The 23,481-nt window shown below is 46.7% G+C and overlaps 1 protein-coding gene and 1 long non-coding RNA gene across 11 annotated transcripts in view; one reads left to right on the top strand and one right to left on the bottom strand.

Moving 5' to 3' along the window:
• The window catches only part of LOC122231537, a 38,742-nt gene extending 27,384 nt beyond the window's left edge, over positions 1–11,358 (top strand). For both annotated transcript variants that reach the window (XR_006208804.1, XR_006208805.1), the window contains one exon: positions 10,862–11,358. This is a non-coding gene — a long non-coding RNA (uncharacterized LOC122231537). The remainder of the gene's footprint in view (positions 1–10,861) is intronic.
• TEAD1 (TEA domain transcription factor 1) overlaps positions 1–23,481 on the bottom strand; it is a 261,367-nt gene that overhangs the window by 162,374 nt on the left and 75,512 nt on the right. For 6 of the 9 annotated variants that reach the window (XM_042959709.1, XM_042959705.1, XM_042959701.1 and 3 more), the window contains exon 1: positions 12,961–13,201. In XM_042959709.1, the coding sequence (XP_042815643.1) occupies positions 12,961–13,117 (157 nt within the window). In that variant the 5' untranslated portion in view covers positions 13,118–13,201. Of the gene's footprint in view, positions 1–12,960; positions 13,217–23,481 lie in introns of those variants that run through there. The other 3 variants (XM_042959706.1, XM_042959707.1, XM_042959708.1) reach the window with 1 other exon arrangement.

Raw genomic sequence — 23,481 nt, 5'->3', positions numbered from 1 at the left:
CCCAGATGCTGCAAAGCATTTCCTCCATAGCATTCTCTTATAAGGTAGCCTAAAAGTTCCTCTGGCCTTTGCAAAAGGAACAATGTCTATGGAAATTTTCAGCTAATGACCAATTTCATTGCCTGTGATGAAAAGGCTGTAATGCTATTAAAAAAAAATTTTTTTTTAAATAAATTGAATGTCGTGGGCAGCACGTTTCAACGTCACACCTTTCAGACTGTGCTCTGAAAAGCTAAGAAAGAGGGGACTACAATGATACAGAAAGAGGCTTGAAAGAAATAATATCCTTACAGGCTTTGAAGAGTGAATTTGATTTTATTATTTACCTGGATTTGAAGCATTTGAGAGAAGGGAAGGTGGGCAGACAGAATAATCTGCAGTTTATGCACAAAAGGTAAATATCAAGCAAATGAAACCTACCTGTTATTAATTCAAATGATTACATCAAATGAGAATGTATACTACACCATAGTCTCGAGAGCATTTTCATACTCTAAAAGTCACCTAGCTCTGCCAAAAGGCAATGCAAACACAAGACTATTTGCTAGGAATCTGTTACAAAAAATAACACGATCATAAAAAAAAAAAAAAATTAAAAAAAATTTTTTAGCAGTTTTATTTACTTTTTGAGAGAGAGAGAGAGAGAGAGAGAGAGAGAACATGAACAGGAGAGGGGCAGAGAGAGAGGGAAAGAGAGAATTAAGCAGGCTCCGTGGTGTCAGTGTAGAGCCCGATGTGGGGCTTGATCTCACAAACTGTGAAATCATGACCTGAGCCGAAATCAAGAGTCAGACGCTTAACCGAACGAGCCACCCAGGCACCCTTTAAAAAAAAAAAAAAAAAAAACTTTTTTAAAGAGAGGCCCCCTCCCAGCCCTCCAAAATAAAACATGTCCGCTACTCCTGTCAAGTTTGAGTTAAATGATAAGCACTGGTGCGGCAGGGGTTATGGTGTGTTAACTCCCATTAATATTGTTGTGTCCCTTTGCTGTGAGCGTGCAGACATTAGAAGAATGGATTCGAATGCTTTTCTCTACCTCTCCCATAGCCATTTTACCATAATAGACGAATGTCAGAATAATTCCACTGTTGGTCTGGACAGCTGACTGACAGATCCAACTGGCCAGGGCACCTGTTGAACTCCCGGACCGACGTCCTGAAGTCTATAATAAGAACACTCTGTCCTGCTTCCTGCCCCAGCACCACCACTCTCTGACCACCTGTCCCTCAAGACTGTTGCCCTGAAGAGTTCAGTGGCACCAGCTTCCCTTCCACTCACCAAGACCCTGCAAAGCCCACCCCACCCCCCACACCTCCAACCGAATCCCTAGTGAACGTCACACCAAAGTGGACCTAGGCAATATGGTTTGCTTCTAATTCTTGGTACTTTCCACATTTTCCTTTAATGAGTATTCCTTACTCAGAACCAGAGGGACAAAATAAACTTGATATAATTATTTTTTCCTCCAATTCCAAAAGCAACATATGTTCGCTATTAAAGAAACTCCATTAATACTGCAATATATAGGGGAAAAGGAGTAAGTCTCCTATAATCCAACCCCTGTGGCAACCACTATTCCTATGTTGTAAATTCCTGCAGATTATTTCTATGATCCTGACCACGTGATACATTTATGTATTTAAATTTACAGAGTTGAACATTCTCTAAGACGGCACCTTTACTAAAGAGATCAGCAGAACACAACCATAATAATAATTATTGAAATGACCACTGTACGTCCTATCAGTGGAGAGGGATACAAATAAGTAATGATAGTAAGAACTTAGAGACAAGCTCCCAAGTGACAGGCAAGGCCACAGCCACGGGAGCGTGGAGCTAAAGCTCTAGAAGTCAGTGTGGGAAGAACAAAAAGACTTGTAATCCACGGTTGTGCCTACAACACCCAAGTGTGTCCAAGCCCCCTCCCCCTGGAGGCTGTACAGGGCCACTTGTCTGGGGCTGCCCAGCCTCTGCAGTGCAACAGGCTCCCAGTGGTCCCCCGCACTGTATGTGACTCTGACCTGGACAAGTTTGCCCCAATCTCCCCTCTCCGACCCCTTCTTTGGCAGAAACCCTGAAGGGGGAGGGGGGAGTTCAACCCTCCCTTAACGAAACACCCCTCTACCTAGGACAGGGAAGCTTAATCCTGTGTGACAACTCCAAAACATTCCTACCTACCTTTCCAACAGGCCCTAAGGGGGCTTAACCTCACAAAAGTACTCTTTTTAGGATTCAGTTCAAAGCACTTTCTCATCTGCAATTGGATTTCTCTCAGCATTGTTGAGAGGCAGGGAGAGATATGTGGATTTCCTCATCCCATTCTACAGATGATAGTGACAAAGTACAGAAAGCTAATACAGCTGTCCAAAGACACATCACAAATAGGAATAGTATGGGAACGGCCAGAGAAGTTGGGAGGAAGGAAGTAGGAACTGTTAGCATCTTCTTGTGACCCTAAATGTTCCTTCTACCCCACCACTCTGCCACCTGCTTTTTACTATGTCCATACCATGTATTCACTTATACCTAACTCATTCCATTAGCATCCATGGGGTCATGTCCTCAAAGAATTTCTCCCAATATCTGGTTACTCTGGCACATTTATTTACAAATTCACACTTCACTACTATGCACTTCAACATTAAAGTGATTAATGAACCCAGTGCTGATGAGGTTCCCCATGTTTTACTTCCTCTTCACCAATGGTCATCACCCACGCTCGTATCAGTTGACCACATTCATGGCCACACCTCGAAACTCATCGCTCGAAATCTCTCCACCTCTAATCTCAGATGCTGCCTCTCCCATGCGTGACCACAGCCTCCTACCCTGCCTCTTCTCCTAACTAACAGAGGCTCTGGGCAGTACATGCCATGACGTAGCCCCTCCAGCTTCCCCTTGTCCCTTTCCCAACCTAGGCTGGTACAACCATGTGATCACCAGCACCTTGGTGTCTCAGGTCCCAACTTTGACAACTGTCAAAATATGGATGAACCAATAATCCTCTGGTGAAAAAAAAATACATGTATCACAAAATCACGCCAATGGGCTTCCCAAAAAGTACTGCTCTCTACCTATACATGAATTAACTCAAAATTGATTATAAGCTTAAATATAAAATATAAAACTGTACACCTTTTTGAACAAAACATCGGAGAAAATCTTCAGGATCTAGGGCTAGGCAATGAGTCCTTAGACTGGCCATCAGAAGTATAATCCACAAAAGGGAAAATTAATAAATTGGATCTCATCAAAATTAAAAACTTTTAATGTGGGATCCCATGTGAAGAAAATGAAAAGAAAAGCAACAGACAAGGAGCCAATATTTGCAAACCACATATGCAACAAAGGAGTCGTATTTAGAATAAACTCCCTAAACTCAACAGTAAAAATATAAAGAATCCAATTAGAAAATGGACAAAGGACATGAGCAGACATTTCACTGAAGAGAATATACAGATGGCTAATAAGCACATGAAAAGATGCTCCACATCATTAGTCACTAGGGAAATGCAAATTACAACCCACATGAGATACGACCACACACCTCTCAGAATGGCTAAAATAAACAAGGGACAACATCAAATGCTGGTGAGGATGCAGACAACCTAGATTGCAGGGGAAAACGTGAAGCTGCTCTGGAAAACAGGGGACCGGTTAAAAACAACAACAACAACAAAACAAAACAAAACAAAAAAAACCCAGAAAGTCCCAACTACCACTGCTGGCCATTTTATCCCGCAGAAATGAAAACTCACGTTCACACAAAAACCTGTGTATATCAACGGCCATAGGAGCTTTATCTGTAATAACCAGAAACTAGAATCAGTCCAGATGCCCTTAAACAGACATCCCACGGAAAACACTCAACAATAAGAAGGAACAAGCCATTGATAACATGCCAACAACGGGGATGAATCTCCAAGGAATGATACGGCATGGAAAAAACGAACGCAAAAGGTTCCATACAGTATGATCCCATTATATAACAGGTTGGAAATGGCAACATTTTAGAAACAGGTCGATTAAAGGTTGTCAGGAGTTAAAGCCCGGGCAGGCGGGACAGTGCTGGGTGTGGTCATAAAAGGGCAAGTCCAGGGATCCTAGCGGCACTGGGACTGTTCTGCACCCTCACTATGGTGGTGGATACACCAGTCGACACTGGTGATAACACTGTACAGAACTTCATGCACACACACACACACACACACACACACACACACAGAATGGGGAAATCTGAGTAAGATCACTGGTGTGTTATCTATCAACATGAATATTCTGGTTGGGACAGGATGTAACAGTTTTTGCTAAATGTAACCATTGGGGGGAAATGGACAATGCATACAGGGGATCACTGTGTATTTCCTACAATGGCACGTGAATCTACTTATCTCAATACAGATTTCAATTAAAAAAAGGAAATAAACAGGATGCCTGGGTGGCTCAGCTGGTTAAGCATCCGACTTCGGCTAAGGTCATGATCTCACGGTTTGTGGATTTGAGCCCTGTGTCAGTGCAGAGCCTGCTTGGGATGCTCTCTCCCTCTCTCTCTGCTCCTCCCTGACTTGCGCGCGCGCTCTCTCTCTCTCTCTCTCTCTCTCTCTCTCAATAAATAAATGAACTTTAAAAAGAAAAGAAGGCTCTCCAGGTTCTCTCAGGGCCTCCTGCCAGTGCTGGGCAATACCTTCGCTCACCTCAGCATCTCTACTAAGCCTGATCTACTTTTCCAAAGCCCGCAACCCGCCTCGGCCCACATGGCCTTACTCCCCTCATCGGTAGACCCGATCATTAGGCCCTCCCCAGACCCTCCGCCCATCTGGTCCTGGCATTGTGCCTCAGAGTAAAAGAAGCCCTACCCCCTCTTAAAGTCACTTCTGGGTTCTGTGTCACCAAATATATCCTCACCTCATCAATTTCTGTCCCCTGCTAACCACTCTCCCCTGTCCTAAGGGAAGTCTTCCTTTAACTACTCACGTCCTTCAAGATACCATCTCATGGCTGCTCCTGTGTGTGGCCAGATCTCTCCAAAGACTAGGCCATGGTCGTGTTCTGTCTCGGTACAGAGGAAACATAATCTGACTAACATAGTTTACTTCCTGTACCCAAACCTTGTAAGGACTGTTTCAAATGTCAGTTTCATTCTCTGCTCATTTCTTTTTTTTTTTTTTTTTTTTTTCCCCCACTCTAAAAATGTGCTCCTGTCCTCCTGGACCCAGGCTGTAGCCTCCTAGCCCTATGGCTCTCAACCTGGCTGATCACCCAAATTTCCCAGGGAGCTTTAAAAAATATAGATTCCCAGACCATTTTCCTAGAGGTTCTCATTTGATTGGTTTGAGTTAGTTTTTGTTCCTTTTCTTTTTCTTAAAGGCTTAAAAAGCTTCTCAAGTGCTTCTGCTGATGACGGTCAGGCTGGGGAACTACCAATGTGTCTCTCTTTTTCTCAAAAAGACACTTCTCTTTATTGTCCCACTGCAACAGGTACCTCATTTAAAAATTGTGCCAGCTTCACTGTGACCCACTGGGAGTGCCTAAGGGACCACTTCTCTGATGGCGAGCCTCCAGCCAGCCTTGGTGGCTGCCCAGGGCCTTGAGCTCTTGACAGAACTCATCTCCTCCTTCCTCTCCTGTCTACAAACCTGCTTCTCCAGTCTCCACTCCCCACTTCATCCTCCGGGCCCCCGAAAGCGGAACCCTGACATCACTCAACCCCACCTTCTCTTTCACAAATCCCACTGGGTTGGCCGGTCCTGTTGGTTCCACATCTGGAACTTCTCTGCCCACACTGCTGGTACCTGCTTCAGGCCTCTTCCTCTCCCACTGGGCTCCTGCAATAGTCATCTATCTTGCCTACACGCCTGCAGAGCCGGCTTCGTAAAACACCGGCTGAGTCACGTCATCTCTCCGGGAAAAATGTAATGGCTTCCCTTTGTCCTCAGAATGACCACCAGACACCACGCTGTGGCCTTCACGGTCCTCCATGATGCAGAGGCAGCCCAGGCCCGCCTGCCACCACCCTCCCACATACACCCTCATTTCTAAGAGCACCAGAGGGATGCCCTCGCAGGACTCTGTGCCTTTCTCACACGGTCTGCTTAGATCTGTTCGCCTTTCCCTTCTCCGTCTCTTGCCACAGCAGCAAGTCTGAGCCTAGGCGCGACATCACCTGAAGTTTTGTGCAGTGATCCTGTAACTTCACCCAACTATGCATCTCCCTGGGGAGAAGAACCACAACTTTCTATGGTTTTCAAAGGGGTCCAAAATCCAAAGTAAGCGAAAAACACACACTACGTGGCCTTCTCCCATTCAAAGTTAGCTCAAATAAGTCTGCCTCTCTGCCTCTGCCTCCTTCATTCTTCTGCATTTTCTAACAGAGGTATGTGTATTCCCCAGTCACAATCACTTCCCACTGCCCTACCACTAAGCTGTGTATATCTCTAGTAGGGCATACACTTCCCTCCAGATCAATATGTACAGCTGACCCTTGAACAACACAGGGGTTAGGGGCGCCGACCCCCTAAGAGTCAAAAATCCTACAGAGTCAAAAGTTTAACTTTTGACTCCCCAAAAACTTAACTATTAAAGAGCCTACTGATGGCCAGAAGCCTTACCAATAATAGAAATGGTCGATGAACACCTATTTCATATGTTGTGTGTAGTATATGCTGCAGTCTTGTAATAAAGTAATCTAGAATAAAGAAAATTATTTTGGGGGCACCTGGGTGGCTCAGTTGGTTAAGTGTCCAACTTTTGACATTGGCTCAGGTCATGATCTCATGGTAGTGGGTTCGAGCCCCGTGTCAGGCTCTACATCAAGTGTGGAGCCTGCTTGGGATTCTCTCTCTCCCACTCTGCCCCTCCCACCCTCTCAAAATAAGGAAATATTTTTTAAACACAAACTTATTTTTAAAATCATAAGGGAGAGAACATACACTTACAATACTGTACCACATTTATCTTAAAAAGCCTGTATAGAGTGGGTCTGCACAGTTCAAGCCCTTGTTGCTCAAGGATCAACTGTTAATTGTATAAAGTGGCTTGCTTTCAGATGTCAGCTCCACTACTTATCTACTATGTGACCTTGAGCAATCGATTTGACCTTGGGCCTCAACTTCCTCAGCTGTCAAGTACCTGTATCGTTGGGTTGTCGTGAGGAATAAACAAGACAACACGTTCTCAAACAAAAAGAGTGTCTAGGGATGCCTGGGTGGCTCCATCAGTTAAATGTCTGACTTCAGCTCAGGTCATGATCTCAGGATTCGTGAACTCGAGCCTCGCATCGGGCTCTGTGCTGACAGCTCAGAGCCTGGAGCCTGCTTCGGATTCCGTGTCTCCCTCTCTCTTTGCCCCTCCCATGCTCATGCTGTGTGTCTCTCTCTCAATAATAAATAAGCATTAAAAAAAATTTTTTTTTTAAAAAACAAAAAAACTTCCCAGCCAAAACGCTGATGACGCTGGCTTTGCTTTTCTCACAGGAACCAAAGTCTTTCAAAATCCTCTACTACTCACGTGTTCTGAGGAGTCCAGAATTAACCCTCATTCTACCACTGGGCCCACCTGGGCAGAAATCCTTCCTACCTCTTGCATTAGCATCCGCCAGCACCTAGCAAAAACCAGGATTTCTTCTTCCTCATCTAGGAAGACCGTTAAATATACACTTTTCTCTCTCTTATTTTCCCCCCTGCATTCTCTTCTCCCTTTCTTTCTAGCCAGTGCCTCTACCAACAGAGGCCCCTCTGGCCTCAGGATTACTCACCAACCTTTCTCTGTTTTCAATGATAATTCAGGTATGCATGTATTGGACAAACATCACTGATAGCTTCTATGTCTGACAAGGCAGTCAGGGTGGGGTCCTTGCCTTACGGGGCTTCTAGTCTGTTCTCAGGGCACAGTTCTTTGTGCTTCCCATTTGTAGCCAACTCACTTGAAATAATACCCTGAATCACAGGTCAGACAGAAAGAGGAAATCAAAGATGCCACATGATGTCCAGGTGCAGAAAAACAACTTCACCTCAGGCCCCGAGCGTCACTTTTCCAAGTGGCCTGGAGATCCCACAGGGCTTGGATTTTATAGCCATTTCCACATCAAGGCCTCTGGGGCCTACAGGCACAGGCCACTTTCCTGGTCTTGAAAGGGGATGTTCCTGCATTTTCCCAACCAGTTCTCAAAACCAGGAGGACCACAGATTTTAGTCTCTGCCTAACCGACTAATGCTCACCCATTCTGACATCCCCTGCTGTCACCTCACTACAAGTGCCCCCCTCCCTTTTCTGTCAGTGCCTTTGTGAAGTAGGCAGGGGCCCCTTGCATGTCCAGTGCTCCCCCAGCTGGCAGGGTTCAGCCTGAACAACTGGAGAGGACTGGCCCACAGGGGTCTTCCTTCTCACCCCCTCAAACTTCTGTTGTCCTCACAGTTTTTCTCTCCAGGACTAACCAGTAGGTCTGGCATCCCAGCAAGAAAGGGGCCATCCATGGAGCTGTCCCTAGGTGAGGACCCCCAAGACATTTGCTCATAAAAGGAGAAAACCATTGCCTAGCAATTGCTCTGTCCAGGCCGCCTGTAGGATCCCAGGGCACCAGAATCTTCCAGACAGCTTCCTGGCCACCATCATGGCCAGCCTTGTGATCTAGGATCCTCCCTCTGCGTTATTTGAGAAGCTTTCCTCCTGCCAGCATTGGGCCAGGTGCCCTGGACGCTGGTGGCCAAGAACAGGCTTCAAAAGGCTAAGTGGAAGGTGACCATCTTCAAAGGGTCCTCAGACTTCCCAGAAAGCTCTGGCACACAGCCCTGACCTCAGGTCAGTGTTTCCTGCACATGAACTTGTGATGGCTCCGTGAGGGCAGGGACCGTGTCTGTCTGGTTCACTGCTGTATCCCTGACAACCCCCAGCACCCGGCTGGATACAGGCGGCGCTCAATACTGATCTGTTGAATTAACACATAATGACCTCCACCAAGCAAGGAATGAAAGCACGTGAAAAGAGCCCAGGTCTGGGGGTCAGACAGACCTGGATTTGAAACCTTCTGGCTATACCATTTACACTAGTCATGTGCTTTCTCGTCGACACAGTGGGGATCAGAATATCCACCTCAAAATGTCATTGGGAGCGGTAGATGGAAAGCGTATGGAAAGCCTTTAGCCCAGCTCATGGCAGACAGCACTTTTCGTTTTCCGTTCACAAACACTTCCATAGCTCTCACCGGATGCCAGACACCGTCCAAACGTGGCAGGGGGAATCCCAGATCACAATTAGTTTGTTTAAATCTTGTAACGGTCCCCCAAAGTAGGATCTATTTAAATCCCTTTTGCGGTTGTGGTAACAAAGGCACCAGGAGGAAAAGCAACTTGCCCAAAGTCTGATATCTAGAAGAGGCAGGGCCAAGCCTCCTATCAATTCCAAAGTCCAAAATTTTAAGTGCTGCTCTCTTCGGTCTCTAAAGCAATCAGTGGAGGAATGTTAGCTGCTGTCCCTACCCTGGTTTGATTATGGGAGATAATGGGACCACAGTGCTAGACTAGGGTTTTCAGCTGCAAAACAAACACATCTGGGTATCCCTGTGGTTCACGGCTTTGTTTTAAAAACTAATGGCCTGTTCCCGTGAAATCTAATCTCAGACCAGTTTGCTGATCAAAACCTTCTCTCCCATTGTGTCCTCTTGCTATCTCCTCTCCAACTATCTACCAGAAAAAGAGACACTCAGCTACGTAAAAACAGGAAACACAGAGAGAGAGAGAGAGAGTGAGCCTGCAGAGAGGCCTCAATCTCCTAACTATCCCTAAGGACAGATGCCCACACAGAGGGGCCCAAGGCAGAAAAGTAGTCTGTCCACGTGGAGGCCAATCACATCAAGTCTCAGCTTCCCCACAGACCCAGGCAGCAGAGGGAGAATCAAGCCATCTCTTCTAATGGCCCAAACCTCCTCATAAAGAAAGCTTTCCATTTTTCCCCTCTATAAGACTGCATTTGCCCTATTGCCGACCACGGAGGAAATGTCATTACCAAAATAAATCAGCGCTGCACTTGACCTTCCTTCTCAAATGGCTCAGTATTAGTGACATCACAATGCACTCTACAAATGCTCAGAAATATTGGAAAAACCCCCTCAAGTCAAAAACACTTGGTATTTCACTAAAAAGCATTAGATTATTTTGATTTTATTCCACGGAATCTAAAATGCTTTCAATGTTTTCATTTTCAAAATGCTCAAAAGAAAAAGAACGCTCTTAGGACCTTAGGACACTTCGACTCTGGGTCTAGCTTGTGCCTGGTTCATGTATGGTAAGATGCGGAACAAGCCAGAAGCCAGGGAACAGTACCTCTGGCCCCACACTGCTCACTGACACAATCCACAATCCCCGAGTGGCGGGGGCCTCACTATGGAGGTTCCCACGTCAAACTTCTCTTACCCTCAAAGTCACAGGGGAATCATCAGCAGCCCTCCTGAGGGATGTCGTCTGCACCTCTCGAGTCCCTGCTAACTCCATGTGTCCCTTTCAAATTACCAGTCAGAGCACCACCCCTCCATGCTGGCCACCGAGGGGGGGTTGAGGGCATGGCTTCAAGACCACCGGAGCAAATGCATTTCCTGCCCCCCCCATCTGGACACGTGACCCCGCAGCCGTTGTAATTCCTAATGCTGCTTGCTCGAAAGACCTCCCCATTTTAAATCAGCTTGGTCGCTACTAACACAATAAGTCGGTGGAATGTTGGTTTAAGGAAAGAAAGAATCCATACATCAAGAACAAGTGCTCTCATACTGATCACTCTTACTGAGGTACAAAGTCCCGGCATCACCAAACGTACAAGTCTCGGGGACCCATAGACATCAATCACTTTAATTGACTCTTTTTCCTTTCCACAGGGGAGAAAACGGAGATTCAGGCAGAAGGCAAATCTGTCCGCGGGTGGTAAAGGACTCCAATCCAAAACTTCTTGGTTATTTTTCCATATTCAGCCCAGTGCCTCGGACACCCCATGACCACCAACAAGAGCACTTAACACACGGATTTCCACAAAAAAATTGTTTCTGTGATGGTGTTATAGGCAGACTGGTGAAATCTACCAATGCTGCTACCTAAAAAGTAAAACCAACAGAGAAGAAAACACAATCGGGAGTAGACAAAATTAACTTTTGCTCTGAATTAAGTTCTCGGCCGCAAACCTCATTCCTAAAGCACAAGCACCTTTCCAGTATCCTCTGTGAGAAGAGAAGGGTAGTAGTTCCTACCGACCAGGATGTGCGATACTCGGCTGATATTTTAGAGAACAACAATTTCTGGACTAACAAACTGGAGTTGTACAACGGAGAGCAGCCTGAAGCTGCCTTCACAACTAGTAATAAAATCAGCTTCAAAGGAGGCGGAAGGATTAAAGTACTTTCCTCTGCCTTTAAAATGGGGGGCGGGGGTGCATTTTTAGGTATGAAGACAAGACCCTGCAAGCGTATCCCCAGGCTGAGGAAGGGTAGCCCAGGAAAGATACACACACACACACACACACACACACACACACACAGAGAGAGAGAGAGAGAGAGAGAGAGAGAGAGAGAGAGAACAGACAGCCCTGAAACTTTCTACCCACAGCAGCTGATATGTTTCACCCTGAGTCCATTTCACCAATGGACACAAAGAAGCTTCTCTGGCTACAAAGGATCACAGGAGAGCATAAAACAAATGAAGGCTTGGGCTCTCTCCCCTGTGTGTGTGACACTGACAGGCTGGAGACTCCAAGGCTGCAGAAAGCAAAATTTCCCTTGTTTCCATTACATCATCCAAGTTGGAGAAGGGGAGGGCAGGGAACACAGCTGGTAGCAGCTGCACCACCATCTGCCTTCTCCTTAGCCGCGTGTGCTAGTTTGAGCAGCAGCCTCCTACGGCCCCAGATAGACGAGGCGCAGGATTAAAGGTACAACACCCTATTATGGAAGAGCTTTCAAATTATTTAGAAATAAATCACTTCCATGATAAGTTAACAACCTCAGGTAGGCTGCTGGGCCGGTTCTCTTGGAGGTTCGGCGATTTGATTGCGTCTCTTTAGACTCTTTAGCACAAGCTCTGTCAACTCATCGTGCCCAATTAGACAGGCAGAACGTGCAGGCAACCACCTGCCATCTGCTTCCCAAAAGGTGAGCAAGCACAGGTCTGCAGCTGGAAGCACTCAGAAAGGACCAGGGAACATTCAACCCCAGCACACAAGCCCCAGACTAGTGGATGGGTGCTTGCCGTGGCCCTTGGCACCCCAAGCCATTTGGTTAACCAGTCTTCCCTTCGCGGGCACTCCTGAAGTTTCCTTTAAAACGCACTGCTAAGCGTCCCCTTGCGGAAGGGGAGGCTGGTGAGAGCCTGGGGGCTAACACCTTGTCTGGCCATTCAACTGCAAACTGGCAACACAGCGGTTAAGATTGTGGTCTGAAGGTCTGAGCAAGCCACATACATGTCTGACTGGCCTGTGCAGGGTTGTGCTTAAAAAACAAAAATGCCAGCTTTTAAAAATGAGTAGATTTCATATATCAACATCTATATTGCTAGCTCTTCCTGGGGGGAGGGAGTGTGGGGGGCGGGAATCAAGAGATCTGGTAGCACCAAGTCCCGTTTCCACGTGACACCAGCCAATTACCGGGAGCTAATATGCGGCAGGCTTCCATGAGACTGGCCATGTGCTCCTAAGAACTAGCCCCGACACATGCGGGTCTGTGCATGTCACTGCGACTATGCTCCAACCTGGACCTTGAGAGCTTTTGTTATAATGCTGCTGAGCATGTAGAAGGATAAGAAAACCCCAGAGAATGATTTCCCGACGGCCCTTTATGGACTCTTCTGGTTAGTTGAGATTTAGTCCCTTGATGGCCAACTAAAATCCACAAAGATCATCGAACCCAAGCCAGTGAATGGATCTCAGGACGAGGCTAGCGACAATCGTCCCTTATTACAAAAGCACATCGTAGCATTCCAGACCACTTACCATACATCTTGCCTTCGTCTGATAAGATGATTTTCCTCCTCCCACATGGCGGATAGATAGCCAAGGCTTCCTGAAAGCTCTGCTCAATGTCAGGGCTCCAGACCCCTTCCGCATCATTGTCAATCGGCTTATCTGCAGAGTCGCTCATCCTTTCCATGTTTTCGGCAGGGCTCTCACTGCCGCTCCAGCTGCTGGGCTCAATTTTGGCGGTTGGATTTTCCAAGCCGGAGCCTGGAGCCTTTTCAAGAAAATAAACCTAAGAGAGAAATGAAAAGACAGCATAAGGACGAGGTAATGACCAACATACTGCTCTCACTAGTTCTATTACCCGTTCTTCAGTCACTGGCTTTGCTCGAAAAATAGGTCCTAGCGGAGAATACGGAATCCAGGGGTCCAGGCGGCTTTTGTTCTTTATGGATCATGTTAAACACTCATACGCAAACGCGATGGCAGGCAGAAACTGGATAGTCTTCACAGATGTGAGAACAGTACTCACTCGGAGTTACAAGTTCACAGTGAATCCTGCAAAAGCCACTGACTGAATGCCTCCAATCTACCAGGAGCACTTTACTCAAGGATAATCCAATGTCCACGGCAAAACAAGTGGTTCAAAAGGAAATAAAGTAAAACAAAAGATGTCTGCCTCACTGTGGCAAGTGGCACGAGAACTCAAAAATGTCAAATCAGCCCAGTCAGTGTGTCACTGAGATCGCCAGAATGCAAGACGGTGGCAGGAGGGAGGAAGGAGGAGATTACTGTTATCCTAAATACTCATTCCACTAAAACCAATGCCAACTGCCCTGAATCTGCTTCTGTACAGCATTTCTCTGCGGGGCTTTTGCCCTATACGCTCAGCTCACTTGGCCACTCTCAGCTTCTAGACTGTAACCCTGCAGCAGGGACCAAGACGCCCCTGCCCTCGCCTCCCCTGCGACCTCGACAAGTGGCCTGCGCATTTGCAGAAATGTTTTTACACCTACACGGGGCACTTCATCTGGTAGCCTGCTTGGAATTTCTGATCACATGAGAACCGTAGGGAGTCTTTTCATTTATTCTTCTGTAGCACTGAAGATTACAGAAGCACCAGAAATTTTTCTCAAAGATTTATTCCCCTTAAATTATGCATGTAACCTATGGTCATAATGGGATAAGCTTTCCAAACAAATGTCAAACCGGCACAAACACCAATGTGAAAATGATCTAATCCAGTACCCCCTGCCGTCTGCACACTAACATATCGATATTCCTTTGTCGAAGAGGCATCAGATCATTAATTCAAAGGCTTCCCCAAAAGGGGAGAAGAAATGCGCCTGGGGATGGATCGAAGAAGGGAGGCACAGGACCGGAGCAGGGACAGCTCGGTGTGACCACCATCCCATCCACCTCCACACCTCAAGTCCACACGATATTACAACAGAGGCGGCCAGAAGGGCAGCAGATGCCGGCGGCCCCACCGGGCACAGGGGACCTGTTCGGCGTTCCGGGGCAGTCCCCTGAGAGCAAGCAACCTGTCTTCTTTCCTTCTCGCTCCCAACTGCACCCCCTCGCACCTGCCCTCCCCCAGCTGCATAGATCAACAGATCCCAGGTGCAGAAACTCAGGGGCATGTGAACATGACACAATTAATGGTGTAACTGGTGGGTGCGTTTGGCTTCTTAGCCTGACAGCTTTTTGGATCTAGCAGCACCTGGATAAAAGAAACCCTCAGGTTGTCTGCCTTTAAATGCTGCCATTGACCCATCACTCAAGGAGCTTGTCAGCAAAATATTTACCATGTCTTACCAACACGTGTGCGTTAACACAGGACTTTAAAACCTGCCAAATGTTGAGGCATAAACTCTGCCACAAGAAAAGGTCTTGTGACTGACCTGCAGATGAACTCCATGATGCCTCCAGTGTGGGCTTTTCGAATTCTCAAATTATTATATTTTTTTTGGTTGGGATTTAGGAGTCTTACAAAACTCAGGCTGACCTGTACTACTCTGCCCGACAGTCGCTTCCACCTCCAAAGCACTTTCTCGGAAGAAGTACGAGAATATGAGCAAACATTTTGAGGTAGCGGCCAGCCCGCCTTCTCCTTCTCTACCTGACCCCAAAATAGAACAAAACAAAACGAACGGCACAAAAAAACACAGGCCAGTCCCTCTGGGCTCTGGGCAGCTCCCAGCAGTATGAATTCACTGCAGGGAGCCTCACTGTAGGATGAACAGGTGATGTGCCCAGCATGCAACCATGATGGTGGAGGGACAGAATCCGGGACAGTGAGGGCCTGCTGAGGGACCGGGGAGCGTGACTTGCCTAAGGAGAACACCACCGTGTGAGTGAGAGCCACAGAGCCTCCAGGCCAAAATACAGCGGCACCCCCTGATCCTATGCTTGACATCTTCTCTAACTCTTCCATCAGCTGGTCACGCGGTCTGCACTTGAACATCCCCAATGGCGAGGAACCCACTCCCTCCCCAGTACCACTTCCTTTGTACTGGCATGCTGAGATTCTTCCATCTGGGAGGCTAAAACCCAGTTAACTTCTACCTATTCATCCCCTGAGGGTCTATCCCTCAAGGGACAGAAATGGAGCAACCCTCCCCCCCACCAACAAACACCCATTGAGGTATGGCTGGAACAGCCCCCAGCCTCCTGATTACGTTCCAGACTAGGCATAATTCACATTGTCCCTCTGCCCAGCCCTCATAAATGCATCCCAGTTTGTCCACAGCCCTTCATAAATGACACTCAGATTCATAAACCTATGATTCATAAAACCTCCAAGCTCCCAAGTGCTGCTCCTGAATTTCCTCTCTTGTGCAACTGGCTTCGGAGCTAAAAACGGGAGTTTATATTTATTCCTATTAAATTCCATTATTTTTACCCTTAGGGCATGGCTCAAAGCTGGTAAGATCTTTCTGAATCATAACCGTCAAGCTCAGTGTCCGTAGACATTGAACAACCTCTAAGAGTTGCCACATGGGAAGGGTGTAGACCCATTCTGTAGAAGTTCCAAAGAAGTTTCTGGCTCAACATACGGAAAATTTTCCAGCTAGTTGAACTGTTCCACAAGGAGGGAAGTGCCGTAAAGACAGGCAGCAGAGTTGGGCGGGCAACCCCTTCAAGTTACCTCTAAAGCTAAAACTCCCTAGTCCTTGGTTAGGGCATGCAACATTAGCTAGCATTAACTGATCCATCCACTTAGTCAATACAGGCAGCGCTCTAAATGCTCTCAGGTTTTTATTCATTTACTGCAAAGGGAAGAACGCTGTGTCCAGGCTCTTGCAATTTGGTCAACCGGAGCTCAGCAGGATGGAATTACCTACTCTGGACAAGGGCCAGGACATAGCCCCAGAAGCTACCACATACATAATCCACAGAGTTCTACAGGCCCTTGGTTTTACAACCCAATTGTAAGATGAGGCCCTGTCTGGGCAGAGAGTTTCCGATCACAAGACTGGGGCTGGCTGAGAAAAGCTCCCGTACTGGATACTGAAATAACCATCCTGGCATTCTATCCCTCAGGTCCCTTCCAGCCCAGCTCAAAATCCACCTCATCCTGGAAGCGTGTGTCCAGTGGCTCTGAGAGTGTCAGTCACACATTAGGAATATCCTAAGCATGTGTGGAATTGGTAAACTACCACGCAATCTACGTGGCCCCTGAATGTACAGCAGCAAACGCCCGCTTATTACCAACAACAAGCTCTAGTCAAATGAGTTGAGCAGAGAGTATCTGTGCCAGAGCTTACATCCTCACCGGCTCATACATCCTTTGAGCAAGGGAGTCAACTTTCACTCAACTCAGGAAATGAAGAAAAGTCCAGGATCGGGGGCTGGAGAGGGAACACGTGGTATTAAGACTCAACCTGACCTGGCTTGTAGACCTGGCTCATCCACCAGCCACAACACCCAGACTAAATTAGTTCATCTCGTAGAAGCTCAGGGTTTAACCTACAAATGGACATAAATTTAAGTTCAATCCCAACACAGAAAAATCATGAAGGGGCAGAAGGACTCTACTCTCGCAGGACTGTTGCAGAGACTTAGGGAGATATATTGTGTACCATGTAGCCTCTGTGTGCCTCCGTTTCTGTCATTAACACTTTTCTAAAAGCTCATTTTGTTCCTAAAAGTCTCCTTGGCCACGCTATAATAAATGTTACCCGGGACCTAAATATTCCTGTTAACTGCCCCAATAGCTACACTCCCTAAATGGATCGTTCTTCCATAATTACCCACTGACACTTCAAGAAAGGTGATAGGATTACAGTGAAGTGATAGCATATATACAGTTAACCAATTCACATTTTAATCTAAAAGTCTGGGCAAAGAAAGGGGTGAGACAGTCAAATGCAGGTGCTTCTGACATTGACTCCATTCAAGGGACATATTCACAAGGGTATGACCTAGGGCACAGTATTCTGTTGCTCCCTGTATCTTAATTTCTATGGGTCTCTCATAATGTAAGCACGTCACCCACTTACAGGTGATTTAAGAGCTCTTAAATAAAGGGGTTAGTTTTAAATAACCCTCCTGATTAATGAAACACCACTGAACATGAGGGTCACAAAAATCCATACAGCTTCTGTTAGGCAATGTCTCAGTACTCTACGAGGCAACCAGAAAAGGGATGGACTGGGCATTACGACTCTATCTCCACCTGAGTAACCCAGGAACACAGGGCACTCGTCAACCCCCATGTACATCAGTTTCCGTCATTAACACTGAAAGCCAACTAAGGCCAACACAACACTACCTTGTGTTCCCATCGACTCTACCTATAATAAAACTTGGTAAGTTGATTTGTTATTGCACCCCAGCGATACTCCAATCTCCTTGAGGGCAGGGACTTTTACGCTCATCACGGGATCCCCAGTGCTAGCACAGTATGTGGAATAATGCTCAATGAAAGAATGAACCAACAACCGGATGACGTGAACATTCTTTCACATCAATATGAATGAACTTATCACCCAAGCTTTCCACAAGAAGGGTGAGAGCTTTGGTCCCTTTCCCATCCCTCACCCTGATCTGGTCAAGGTTCTAAGGAGAAGAGTCCCAGAGAAAATCACCCAATTACGAAGATGTAAGAGAACAGACTTAAGACAGGCACGGTTGAGATAGACAAGAGTTGACTGTCTAACCCAATTTATTAATTATTAATCACAATTACTGACAACCGACTGCCCTTCTGTGTTAAAGACACAAATATGGTTTGGGTCCTCTAGAAGGTAAACTCCTGCTTCGATGAACAAACATTATTTTGAGTGGAATGGAAATTTCTGAGATACAATATTTTACCCTGTCTCGTTCTCTTTTCTTCTGGCCCCTAGAGAAGATAGAACCAGACAATAGCAGCTATGAGAAAAGTCATAAGAGAGGCAAAGTGGTGAGGATGTGAAGGCCAGAAACCCAAGAGGTGGCCAAGGAAGAAATCTGAAGAAATGAAAAATGGTAACAAAGCAAATTTGAATGAGCGGGTGAATGAAAAAGGAACAGTAAGGAGTGGCACTAAAAGGAATGCTAAGGAAGATTTCTATGAGCTCAGAAGAATGTGGACATAGGCAAAGGTGAGAGCCATTTAAAGAAAGAGAATCACTCTTGGTCACTGTGATCTTAGTGACAGCCCAGATTTTCCTCATAAGAGAAAAGCTGCCCTCCAATAAAAGACTAGGAAAAAAAGAGTCTTTACTTCCAAAGTGAACTGGTACCTCAAATCCAAATTCAACCTTCTCCCAATGAACCACGTTTCAAGCACAATGCCAGAAGCTCTGACCTGCAGTATCTTATTTCATCACTGCCCTACTCCTATCGGGTATTATCTCCACCTTATGAGGTCCAGAGACCTAACTAAGTTGACTAAAGTCCTATATTAATGAAAATCGGAATCCAGGAGTCATTTTGCCAGACACAGCGCACCTTCCCTGGGAATATGAGACTCAACTACACCCTCACTAGACAGTGAGCTGGAGGCTGGATTTCCAAGGGAGAGAATGTAGGCAGTGCTGAAGGCTCAGCCCTGTCTCCAACTGACACCTGCAAGCGCAGTCTAATTAATTCCTAATGAGTAGTGATGATACTGACTCACCTCCCCAGGTAGTTGGTAGGAATGTCAGGCACTCACGATGGTTCATCACTTTTGCATATGTAAGGTGGGACAAGTTACTAGTTTCCCATCATTTTAGACACTAGCCAAACCTGCCAACAAGTAGCCCGAGAAATGCAAGCGAAGCCTGACAGACTGGATTTTGGAGGCAACCTCCAGAGAAATGGAGCTGCAGAACGTTAAGTCCTTGTCTGAGCAGAACGTTCAGGAAATGACAACGCTAAGAACATAAAGCCATTAGCAGCCAGTGAGCCTTGGTGTCATAGACTCCAATTGCCGACAGATGCTAATTTCAGCAGGAAGGAGTGGATAATTACTCCTTCTCATTTGCAAACATCACTTCCATATCAACAGGATCCGTCAACAAGCCAATGCCTCTTCACCAAGACCACGATGCTGAGCACCCCATGGGAGGACTTTAGCATTACCCTCCTGAGTCTCTCTGATTAATTCTCCGGCTCCATCAGCCCCAAGTACCTGCCCAGGTGACAGTTCAAGAAAGGCTTCGATGGACTTCATGCCATGCAGCTCTGTATTACCAGCCTTTAGTGGCATCACCTTCCCCATCCCCTTAAGGAATCTGTTAGCCAGTGAAAACGGAAATTCTTTTTTTTTTTTCCAATATATGAAGTTTATTGTCAAATTGGTTTCCATACAACACCCAGTGCGCATCCCAAAAGGTGCCCTCCTCAATACCCATCACCCACCCTCCCCTCCCTCCCACCCCCCATCAACCCTCAGTTTGGAGAACAGAAATTCTTGCCTCTCCCTTTCTCCTCCCGCCACTACCAGTCAAACGAATCACTGCTCTGTTTCATCACAGGACACCTTCAAAAGGAACTAGGCCACAGACCTAAAGCCAAGCAGTCTGTCCAATCTGACCATTCCAAAGTGAAAACCTGATATCAAGACAGTGCACTCATATGCAAGGCAGGAGCTGGATGGCATGGTCCACAGCCTGAGCCATGGGGCCCCAGGAGGTCGACTACTTAACACATTTCAAAGGCAGAAACAGAAGTTTCTTTCCTGCTTTAAGAGAAAAAAAAAATGCCACAAGAGTTAGCTTTTAAGTAGCGCTCAGTGAGCATTCAAAAGGAAAATTCTTACCTTTCCCAGGGGTAACAGTCCAGGAAAACCCCAAAACTAACCCTTCAATTCCCGTAGGTCTGTAAAGCGAACATATATTTGAGGTGGACAGAGCAATCCCAGTGATTCTTTTTTTTTTTTTAATTTTTTTATTACATTTATTTATTTTTGAGAGACAGAGTGAGACAGAGCGCGAGCAGGGGAGGGGCAGAGAGAGAAGGTGACACAGAATCCAAAGCAGGCTCCAGGCTCTGAGCTGTCAGCACAGAGCCCGACGTGCAGCTCGAACTCACGAACCATGAGACCATGACCTGAGCCGTAGTCGGACACTTAACCGACTGAGCCACCCAGGCGCCCCCGCAATGATTCTTTAAAACAAAGAAAACAAACACCACAAAAAGAATATTCCTTAGTCACTAAGTTACAGATACTATTACTTTCTTAGTTGGTGAGGTTCACCATCAGATTACTGTGATGCCTTCTCGTTTTAAATGGCAATGAATACAAATTAAAAAAAAAAAAAATCAAAAGGAGACAGTTTGTATTTTAAAAGAAACCAACACAGCAGGGAGGTACATACGCTGTGCTTGGTCAAACCCGATGGCGAGCATTTCAAACGGCCCATCTCAGTCCCATACCAGGAAGAGTGCCTACAAATGAGCCTCGTACAAGCAGAGTGCTGTGCCCTGGGTGGCAAGTCTGTAGGTCACAACTGGGGTGTCACCCTTCTTACAAAAGGCCATGGGGACTCAGAGTTACACAGCTTGCTGCCAGCCAACTTAATGATATGTTGGCTCTGGGCTGAGTCCCAACAGCTGACCTGCCCAGATGCAGTTCCTCTGGCTGATGTGGAGTTCGAATTCTATTGCATCAGGAACAGCCCTCCCTAGTCCACCTACAGAAATGGTCCCGGGCCACCTTCTCCAGCTCCTATGACTTAGGGTGCTTCTCTCATTCCAGCCGAGCCCATGTCTACCCAGGATCATTTACACAGTATGCAAGGAGACAGAAGGACTGGGTAAATCCATAGTTCACTTCTGATTGGGCCAGAAGTCCATCAACAAGAACAACTGAACAAAGCTGGCATTTTAGAGTGAACTGTGGGGGCGCCTGGGTGGCTCAGTTGGTGAAGCGTCCAACTTCGGCTCAGGTCATGATCTCACAGTTCCTGAGTTCGAGCCCTGCGTCGATCTCTCTGCTGTCAGCACATAACCCCTGCTTTGGATCCTCTGTCCCCCTCTCTCTCTGCCCTTTTGCTGCTGGTTCTGTCTATCTCCAAACAAATAAATAAACTTTAAAGTGCTGAACTGTGAAGTCCAAGCTCTGCTCCAGTTCTTGTACGGGGTACGCTGGCATTGAAATGCTCTCTAAAGATCCAACAGACCCCTATGGACCTCCTCAGTACTCACAATGTAAGATCCAAACTCTGGGCTCCAGAAAAAACTACTCTTCCCTGTCACCTTCAGGAAACCAAGGACACAATGCAACACAACACATGTCCTTTTCCAGCCCCTCAACCATCAAAAATCAGGATATCCCTTTTTTGTGGGGGTGTTGGGTCTGGCCAATCCACTTTTCAATAGCCATTTCGAAGGGATCTAAGCATACAGATCCTCATCCCAAATCATACGAGAGTATCTGGAGCCCAAAACACAATCCTAAAACTCCCTGGAAGCAGAAATTGAGCCCCTGAGCCCTCTAGGACCTCGGACAGTGGCATGTGGCATTAGGGGACTGCATAAAAGCGGAACACGGCAGAAGGGCAGCTACAACTAACCTTTCTGATTCCACAGTTACGTTAGAGACAAGTGTATTCCAGGCGCTCTCGGTAAACTGCTTTTACCTAATTACGCTTTTATGCAGCGCCATCAGCATACAAAGGAACATCCCAAGAATTAGTCACTGGATTTACTCCAAGAAGGTGAAGGTGTCCTTCATCATATCTCACGGATTGCTCTTTACAGAGATCCCAAAGGTAAGTTCGATGACGAACAAGACAACGTGTGTTTGTCTGGTTTGGTTTTTCACGTTGTGGTCAACCGACTAGGCCTTGGCTTTACTCGCCAGCCGCAGACTGCCCTGAGCCACACAGGAAGGCCCCTCAGAGAAGGGGCCACGGAGGTTGTTAGCAAGTTTAGTTTCATTCGCAGATCCACTACAGGGCCTTACCTCTACACCATCCCTTTCTCCTTTCCTGCATTTCCCTTTTAATTAATGCCATTTTACAGCCTTGCAAGCCACCTTAAATTCATTCTGAAGTCAAAGAGGGTAGAAACACAAAGCGGAAAGTACTTCTGTTTTCTAATAGCCCGCTCCCATGTCCGCCATCACGTGCCAGGCACTACAGAAACAGAGATAAATAAATATGCTACCCTCCCTGCCTTCAAGGAGCAGCCTTCCAGCTGGGAGACAGATATCGAAGTTCATAATCCTTCCTGACTTCAAGCCCCTCCTCTGGGAGGCTGTCTGACCCCTCCCTCATTTTCTGCCAGAAGCCGGAAGGCCATTGGCTCGCCAGGACAAATGAACTTGCCTCACTCACTGCACAGGAAGGATTTACGTGTCTGCCACCTTTGCAGGTGTGTGAGATCTTTAAGGCTTAGGTCCATGCCTTTAGTCATCTTCCCGCCCCTGGCATTTAACAGAATGCCTGGCACACAGTAACTGCTCCTCCAAAATGATGACTGAATGAAGGTCTAAAACAATAAGTCCATGGGTGAAGGAATGAATGAACAAGGAATGGATACAGGATGTCAAAGGAGGAACGAACCAAGTGCTATTGGGGCACAGATCGGGGAGCTGATCCCGCCTCTCGGGTCAACCAGAGGGTCACAGGAGGGGAGGTTCAGACTGCTGTGGAAGTCTAAACAGGACTTACCAGGCCGATTACAAGCAGGATTCAGGGGGGCCCGAGAAGAGTATCCGTGCATGGGATGTGCTGACAGAAGGGCAAAGCAAGAAAGCAGAAAGGTTGGAGCAGAGCTTAAAACACGAAGCTGAAGCGGATCACACAGGGCCCCTCGCACACCGTGACCAAAGGGCTGGGCTATTTCATACAGCGGCTAACAAGAAAATACCAGCAACATCAGGAGTGTGCAAGCCACTAAGGGGGGTGTGTGTGTGTGTGCGCGCGCACGAGTGTGTTATCTGCTTGGGAGAATAACGGATGAAGAACAGATAATTTTATAAATTTGCAATCAGAATTTTTTAATCAAAAGCATTTTCAGTGTGGTCCAAGGCCAGAACAGTTCTCTAGGTAACTTCAAGTGTTCCATCCCTGAAGCATTCCAAATTCATAAAGGTGTTTTTAATGACAGCGTAAACAGATGTGTTTGTTTAAACAG

Source organism: Panthera tigris, chromosome D1 (assembly GCF_018350195.1).
Source record: "Panthera tigris isolate Pti1 chromosome D1, P.tigris_Pti1_mat1.1, whole genome shotgun sequence".
NCBI classification, from domain to species: Eukaryota; Metazoa; Chordata; class Mammalia; order Carnivora; family Felidae; genus Panthera; species Panthera tigris.
The sequence above is the reverse complement of the archived record's forward strand: the minus strand, read 5'-3'. Positions and strand labels throughout refer to the sequence as shown.